Here is an 8,353-nt window from a genome sequence, read left to right on the forward strand (position 1 = left end):
CGCGCAAAACCGAAGTGGTCCATCCTAGTCCGACAGTCCCATTTACAAGAGCGAGGCCTGATAAATATGTAAAACAAAGTTAGCGTTGAGAAACAGCGTTTGGTCACTAATGGCAAAATAAATGTCATCAACTCGATTTTGATTTTTTTGTAGGTTAACAGTAACTGCAAAAGTATCTATCTAGTAGATTGAGCTTTTCAGGATTCTCAGTAAAACCAGTGCGATATTATAATCATTTATTTAACCGATAAACAAAGAGTAAAGCTGCCAAACCAGACTACATATATAGCACACAATTGTAATATCCCGAAATACACGCTCAGATCCAACACCTTGGCAACGCCGATTAGGTCTTTATCGCTGTCTTCAGACCTAACAATACCTACTGCTATGCCCATTTACATAAGTGAAAATGATCAATTATTGATATTTCCGTTAACTCACAGTGTTCAATTTTATACCTTTGCAAAATGCAAACCATCAGAATGCTCACCCCGTATGCAATACACACAAAATGTTTGTTCTTATCTTTAGTCAGACTTGGCTGGGTACTTGACAGATTGCATGCGGCTCAGCTCAGGAGCAGTGCAATCCTATACCACTCTGTGACAGACTGGTGCTTCTCTAGGCGGGCTGGTAGATCTGTTGATTGATGATGTTCCCAGCTGGGAAGTAGTTGCAAACGTAGTGTCGTCTGGTGAAGGTGTACGGACCATAGTCCGGTATATTTTGGGTGTCTTCGAAAGCGATGAAGCCACAGCCGACCTCGGTCGAGTCAGCCCAGATGACCTGCGTCAGATGACCGGCGGGGTAGGAGGAAGCCTTCCTGAAGGTCAGGTCGTTCTGGGTGAACGCATCCAGCTCGTCATAGAACCAGGGATTGATGGCGTCTTCAGTCCAGTTCTTGGACGAGCCTGGCGATCGCCAGGCGGCCGCCAGATTCTGGCCGGCTGTTTCGCCTTCTGTCTTGCCTTCTACCTCTATTTTGCGGCAAGCGTCGTGGTTGAAGTTGCACTGGTCGGCCCAGCGCTGGGCCACCACGGCCAGCTGGTCGTTCCAGGACAGGTCCGGCATCACCTCGGCGGCCGGCAGGTTGTTGTTGGCGAAGTCGCCGTTCTTCACCCGGCGCCGGATGGCGTTGTGGGCGGCGAGTATTTCGGTCTGCTCCTGGCCGTTGACGTTTCGCTCCAGCACCGTGGTGCAGGTGTCGCCGGGTCCGTCGTTCGGGTACAAACACATGGTGTGGTCGGAGCACATGCTGCAGTAGTCGACGTTTTGTGCGGAGGCGACGAGGGACGTCGCCAGAAGCAGGAGAGACAGCATGACTGCAGGGAGGCTGCTCGATGTCCGATGTACGCTGCAAGAGACGGCAGATATAAAGCGACGGCTAAGTTCATTGACCAAAGATGAGGAAAGGAAAGTAAACGCTGTTCAATGAGGAAGTATCATTAGAATATATGACCTTCTCCTCGGAAAATGGCAAAATGAATGAAAATGATTATTTATTGATGTTCAATGAGGCTTTAAGTGGTAGAGTCGTTTATAATAATTGAAGTATGAAATACGCATAATGCTACTGCAGTAAACGGCGTGCTCAAAGGCAACATATGTGTTACAGGCAATCTGTGGATTCAGGCATTCTTTAGAATGCCTAGGGATTATTTAGAGTGCCTAACCGACCAGGCATTCTGTAGCATGCATAGTTGTCCAGGCATTCTATAGAATGTCTGGGCAGTGGGCATTTTGTAGAATGCCTGATTTCCAGGCATTCTATAGAATGTCTAGGATATGTACAGGTCTCGCGGGTTTTAGCAGTATGTTTTGCACCTAGAAAATTTAGTGTACTTCAGGCTATATCTTCGTCGTCTTAAGCTTTTAAGTGTTGAAGATGCGATCGACTTGTTGGGTGACAAGCCGGCCATGATCGTGTAAAATGGCTTCATCGTAGATCGATTAGTTTCTGAGATATAACCGGAAATGTAAAAGTGCAAAACCTACCGCTTAATCTCGCGAGACCTGTAGGGGAGAGTGGGGTAAGATGCCCAGGGTGGGAAAGACGCCCCACTCCCTCTAGCGGCGAAACAAAGAATCGGACCTGGAAATTAATGTTCTTAGCGTAAAGCGGAAGCCTGCCTTGTTAACTGCACAAAAAATTGCGAAGCTCAGTTGAGCAACGGCTGGCTGATGATTGCGTGTTTTTTATTTGCTGCTTTCAAAAAAATATTTTGGTGTCAGAACATTGTAAATATCAAAGAAGGTAAATAATTTTTGCGTCCCTTGCTATAGTCGTGATACATTAGCATGGCGTTTACTGTGTCCCAAACAGTTTGTTTCAGGGTGTAGTTTTATGGCTAACAAATTGTACTGATTTAATGTTACTTCGGTATCTTGGGGTACGATGCCCCCTGTCCTGATGGGGAAAGACGCCCCCCTAAATCCGTAGGCTGTCCTTCAAACAGCCCGTCAAATCATTTATTACATACTTGTGATGTAGACAAAAGCCGGGCGATCTGGGACTATTGAGAGTCCAGTACGGTCGAGTGCTCCCCATGCCGGTCTCTCGGCCCACATAGCGACTTTTTGGGCGGCATCTGACTCTGAGAGCCCTCGCGACGGCCTCTGTGGGCCCCATTATTGGCTCCAGGGCCCCTCACGGCATCCTTTGAGGGCTCCCACGTTGGCCCCACGGGCCGCGTTGGCATCGGAGGTCCCCACGATGGGCTCGAGGGCCCTCAAGCATCATGAAGACCTATAAGAGCCCCACAGTGGTCTCCGAACGCCACCACGGAGGCTTGTTTGGCCGCGCTGGACTATGATGGCCCTAACGATGACCTCTGAAGCCCCTTACGACTACTTTTGAGGGCACCTATGATGACGTTTGGTGTCTACTGCAGGCTCGAAGGGACTACTGATTCGTTCAGGCGATTCACGTGCCCATTTATGTCACTTATAGTGCAGGGGGCATCTTTCCCAACGTCAGGGGGCGTCTTTCCCACCCTGTGGGGTAAGATGGCCCCTTTCACTTCTTCAGGAAAATGCTTAATAACAAAAAAGTTATAATATTTCAGGTACGAAAGTGTGATATTTTTGGAGAAAAATGATGTCGGCTTCCGTTGAAACTCCAAGTTTTTGCTTTCCCATCGTCATTTTCGAATAATATATGACATAGCAAAACCCTGGGCATCTTTCCCCACTCTCCCCTACGTTTCTTTCCATCACATACAGTTGGTTCTCCCATGTCAACGAGACTGGATCAGTTGCTGCTTGCGGCGCACCATTTGATGGCCGGCATATAGCCAATTTCTCCTTCGCTTCCTCTCATCTCATTAACCTGAAATGGTTTCAGGTGACGACAAGCTTAACCCAGCAAAGAAAATTAGGCATACAAATATTTTTACTGCCATTGATAGTCAACTTTATAAGTGTTGTTTCGGTCGAATGTCTGATTCCACACATTGCCTGTAATTTATGTTTAACTGGAACAAAGTCCACTTGCTAACTGATAGTACCTTATCAAGAAACAAGTTACCTTATCGTATGCTGCATTGGTACACATGGTCTGTGTGTGTATGCCATCAGCCACATCCCTGACAAGTTTCCTACCTTAGTCGCAGTTTGCCGTTCGCTGCCGGAGCTGCGTCGAGGTACCCTCACCCTGTGAAGCTACCTGCGAGTCTGACCTCCCGGCTCGCCGTCCCCCCAGTTGTAGCTTCCTGTCGCTCAGTTACGCAGCCTTCCATCCCGGTGGTGCGCCGGCGGATGGGGCGGCGCCCATGCAGCTGCACGGGGCTGGCAGAGCGTTAGATGGAGGAAATGCGCTGCAGCTGTGAATGCCAATGACGCGACCGTGAATCATCCGACCCAGTTCCACCACTCCCACCATAGAAAACCACGGTCGGGGCTTATTCTGCCATAGTTCACCTCGAGTCTCGATAGGCGATGGCTAGGCAAACAAAGTAAGAAAGCAATGCCGTCCATGGACAGATCATTCAAAATTGAAATAGTAGAGGATGTTCCAAGGTGGATTTTCACTCTACTGAAGTATCCGCGATAAAACAATTGGATTGCAGATGGGGCAGATGCGTTACTTTATTTAGAAAATGCTCAATAGGTCTTTTCACTGCAAGCATTGGTCACTTACATATTTGGTCCCTTTGGAAGCTGATAGATTTTAGTAGCTGTTTGCTGGCAGGGTTTCCACCTTTTGAATGAAAGGTCGATTACTTTCCTTTTTTGCTTTTAAATTTAATTAATCGGATAGGTGCCCAGCCCGTCGTGAGAAGGGCTAGTAATAATTGTAAACGACTGAGCTAAAACTTCTGGAAGAGTTGTGGACGGGCGTCGCACGCCTTTTGATACTTTTTATTGAAACAGTTGGAATACTTTTGTGTGGAATGGATCAAGTTCGAAAGTTGAGGGCATCTGCTTATACACCGTATAGGCCTGCAAGGGCTTAGGAATAGACGGACGAAGATAAGTCCAACGCAAAGCAGAGCAGGTTACAGTCTCCGTACCTATATGCCAGCATAATAGTTATCAGGTATTCAAAACTGGAGCCATCACAAATCAACCTAAGCCTGGTTGTGCCTGTGTAACTGAACACTAACTGATATTAAATATAAGCATTTTGAACATATATCGCCTTACCGACCAACTATTCCGCTATCAAAAGCCCCATATTAGCCGTTTTCACGGCGGCCATCTGGTACACATTTGGTGCACATCTGGTACAGATTAGGTGCAGATCTGGTCCAATCAGGTTCAGTGTGTCTCTTAGCAGCTATCAGCTAGGGTTGGACTAATTGCTTATACCTATGCCTGCTTTGTCATATTATCAGAGAGCATCATCGATCGATAGGCGTTATCACAAGTGTATTCGCGGCCATTGGGGCGACGTAAGAAAAGAAGAAAACAACTGGCCCCAAGAACTTTAAATTATCAGTTAGCATGCACCTTTTCCTTGATCTGTAGATAATTTACCATTAATTGCTAGAGAAAATTGCATTTAAAATCTTCCATCTATGCTTTTTTCATCGTTTGCACAACATCTTCTTTTACTAAGCTAGAAACACTGATAAGAAATAGTTTCCGCATCATCAAGAACAATAGGAAAGGCTTGAAGTGAATACAATAATCTAAACGGCTTTGTAATCTATGTGAAGACTTTTCTAAAATTGCCTGTAGAAATATTGAAGGCAAAAGTTCAACTTTTTCACAAGACGGATGTCTATAAACCTATTCAACGTGTGACAACTCAGCCGGTATTTCGTCGCCTACAGCCCAGCTTTCCCTAGTGACCGATAGAGGCGCTGCTATCGATGTCCGCCCGTGCCGCCTAACGTTAAAACACTGAAATAAATTCATAAAATGAAGATATTTGCTGCAAAATAAATTAGGTGCAGATTTGGTCAAATCAAGTGCATTCGCCGGATAGCTCGTCGTGAAAACGGCTATTATCTAGCACCGGTGGAAACTGATCCTGGGTTTTGCACCGTAAGTCCAATGAGTTAATTGGCCGGGGAGTTGACTGTACGCACGCTTACACTTCTTTAAGTGGACATGGTCGCTTGCTCAGACTCACCAATTGTAGGACCGAACCAGCACCTAATAAGCAGTCGCTCGAGGCATCATTCATGCCACCATTCTAAGCGTAAGATACCTCATCACGTGACACTTTTATCGATTTTCAAGTCGTCCAGCGGAACACTTTGGCACCTCTCCGGGACCATTGACTGCGTCTAGAAATGTTTCGTGCCCGAATTGTGTCGGCCTTCATTTGATCGACGTCAGGTGTCACTCGCAGCTGCGGCACTTTTACCTGTCAGGGAGACGGCAAATAAAGTCATCACCGCTGACAGGGCACACAATACAGGTAATACAGCCTTCAAGGCACAAGCTGGCATGGCGCACCTGTCCTGGAGAGTGGCTGTCTCTTTTTGATCAAAACAGTCCGACGGAGTCTGTACGATGAAGGGCTGTCGCCCGATTAAACCTTTCACTGCATGCCTAGGGTATTCAGATATATTAGCCGGAGAGTTGTGGTGCAAATTAGTGTTCACAAATTGATCTGCAGTCGAAAATGTTCCACCAGTGTGCACCTAGCCAGCATTTTTTTCCACGCCCTCATTCAAAAATCGGCTAAGAGACAGGAACTGGAAAGTTGAATTAGTGTGCATTGTGCAATGAGAATTTCCTTTTCAAAGCTAGTGATGTATAAAAATACTTCTCTAACTACATGTTGAATTCAATCATCCCTACTGTCACTCTGTTCACGTCCCATCCCGTCCCGTTGTTGAATTAGCTGCCGTTAGCATTCATTAAAATACCTACATACCTAACGAGCTCGGCCAGTGATAAATTTTCGCCGGCCTCGTTCAGTCGTTCAGCAGGTAATAGCTGTTTTCAAGACGGCCATCTGGCACACATTTGGTGCAGATTAGGTCAAATTTGGTGCAGATTTGGTTAAATAGGTTCATTCATCATTGTGTTTTCTAAAAGTTGTAAGTTTGCGTTGCACAGATGCTTGTACATACACCTCATTTTCAAATTATCAGACATTGTTTTTGATTAAACAGTGAAATTAATTCATGCTATGGAAACATTTGTTGTAGAAGAGATTTGGTGCAGACTTGGTCAAACACTGGCGGATCCGGGGGGGGGAGGGCATTTGGGGCCGGGAAAGTGCCTCCCCGCGCAGCGCCCGAAATTGACGAAAATTTGCGGTTTTTGAAGAATAAAACGAAAACTGAACAACTTTTGTTAGGAAAAGTTTATTATAAACTGCGCAGCAGTGCGTAAGGAACCGAAATCCGATGAGTAGGTATTTGGAATTTGGAGAAACTGTTTTGGGGGTACCTATGCCCCCCCCCGCAACGTCCAAGATCGTCTTTCTGGATCCGCCAGTGTGGTCAAATTAGGTGCTTTCGCCTTTTCGTGAAAACCGCTATTATATAGGTAATACTTGTGGCATACTTGATTGCATCTCCTCTTGCACAATGCCCACTGAAAAGGTCGATCTTTAGTTAACAAGGCGGCACCCACACTGTTCGTGGATATGCTAACCGTAAGGTTTCCAAAAAAAAAGGTTTCCGGCAAAGTCCAGCTTGAAGGACGTTCTTTGCAGGCCATTCAATCAGGGTACAACATTGAGCTCGACTAAAGTAAGCTGAAAACCATTATATATATTCTCATATGCCCTGGCGGTCGCAGAGATGGGCAGGGCGCACGGGAGCATCTCAAAACAAACAACGCATGGGAAAATGACCAATTTTGGCTGCTCCTTTCCCTAGTTTACCCTGACATGGTTCACTGGTGCATTATACATCCATCATGTTGCAAAATGCGTCATGTCCTATTTCAAATATGAATTCTGTCGCCTCTGACGCGGAGCCTTTCAGCATCGACCGGCCGGCCTGCGCCGTGACGGGCGGAGCCGGCGGCCATCTTGGGTGGACCGGAGCCGCCGCCAGTTAATCGTATCACAGGTAGTCGGCGGTGCGCCGGCGGGGCTTCGCGCCTGCACTCGCCCGGCTTCCTGTCAACAGCCGCATACGCTAATTAAATCAATAACTCGCCTCTGTCGACGGTGCAGTGCGCCCGGTGAAAATAGAACGGTGGTCGCTGGTCGGCTCCTGGACAGAAAGCAGCAAGGTGCCTGTTGTAGGACGGTAGACTGTAGACTGTAGGACTGAGCCAGATGAGAATGGTAGCATACATATTGAGCACAAGCAGAGGCATTTCATGCATAATTGGCTCCCTTTTGTACTCATTATCTTTGTAAAAGATAGCTGTCATTCAAAGCCTGGCGAGGACTCGAATCCAATGTATGTCCAATAATCCAATGTAATCCAATGTATATGAGCCGTACCTATCCTTTTTTATGGTTGGCCAATAAGGGGTATCAATTTTGCCAACTGATCCGTTCATAACGAAGTTCGGAACGCTGCTCCACAATCCGGCTGTACGCTGTGGGTCAACCCGCACACCGGGGCCGTTCCGTGTGCTGGCTAGTGTGCTGGCTGGTGTGCGGTGTGCTGTGTGCGGACTCCGGTGTATTTGAGGTAGGGCGCCGTGCATGAGTTACGGCGGCCGCGGCTCTGTGACGCCCGCAGCTGGGCCGGTCGGGTGGAGCGCAATAGACCTGTCGCCTATGGAGTGAAATAGCTCGATATACCTACACCGCGATAGACCTGTCTATGGAGTGATATGCCGTGATGTATACCGCGATAGACCCTTCTATAGAATTGCGATCGGAACCGGAGAGTGAACACCTGACTTTGATTGTTGCCGTCATCGGGGTTATGCCGGTTCGGTGAGTTATGCTGTCGCTGCCGGCTGTAGCTGGGTAATTTGA

General features: G+C 47.2%; 1 protein-coding gene across 2 annotated transcripts; it reads right to left on the reverse strand.

The window, feature by feature from the left end:
• Positions 1 to 222: 222 nt before the first annotated feature.
• Positions 223 to 5,724, reverse strand: LOC122386755 (venom allergen 3-like). Of its 2 annotated transcripts, XM_043376301.1 has the most exons (3): positions 5,582 to 5,724; positions 3,604 to 3,824; positions 223 to 1,357 (listed from the first exon to the last, which is right to left on the reverse strand). In XM_043376301.1, the coding sequence occupies exon 3, from the start codon at positions 1,321 to 1,323 to the stop codon at positions 625 to 627; it is 699 nt and encodes a 232-aa protein (XP_043232236.1). In that variant the 5' UTR covers positions 1,324 to 1,357; positions 3,604 to 3,824; positions 5,582 to 5,724; the 3' UTR covers positions 223 to 624. The 2 variants fall into 2 exon arrangements, with proteins under 2 accessions (XP_043232236.1, XP_043232237.1); XM_043376302.1 differs by lacking the exons at positions 3,604 to 3,824; positions 5,582 to 5,724 and adding an exon at positions 3,224 to 3,324.
• Between the last annotated feature and the right edge of the window lie 2,629 nt (positions 5,725 to 8,353).

This window comes from Amphibalanus amphitrite, unplaced genomic scaffold, assembly GCF_019059575.1.
Source record: "Amphibalanus amphitrite isolate SeventyFive unplaced genomic scaffold, NRLGWU_Aamphi_draft 000261F_arrow, whole genome shotgun sequence".
In the NCBI taxonomy this organism is placed as follows: Eukaryota; Metazoa; Arthropoda; class Thecostraca; order Balanomorpha; family Balanidae; genus Amphibalanus; species Amphibalanus amphitrite.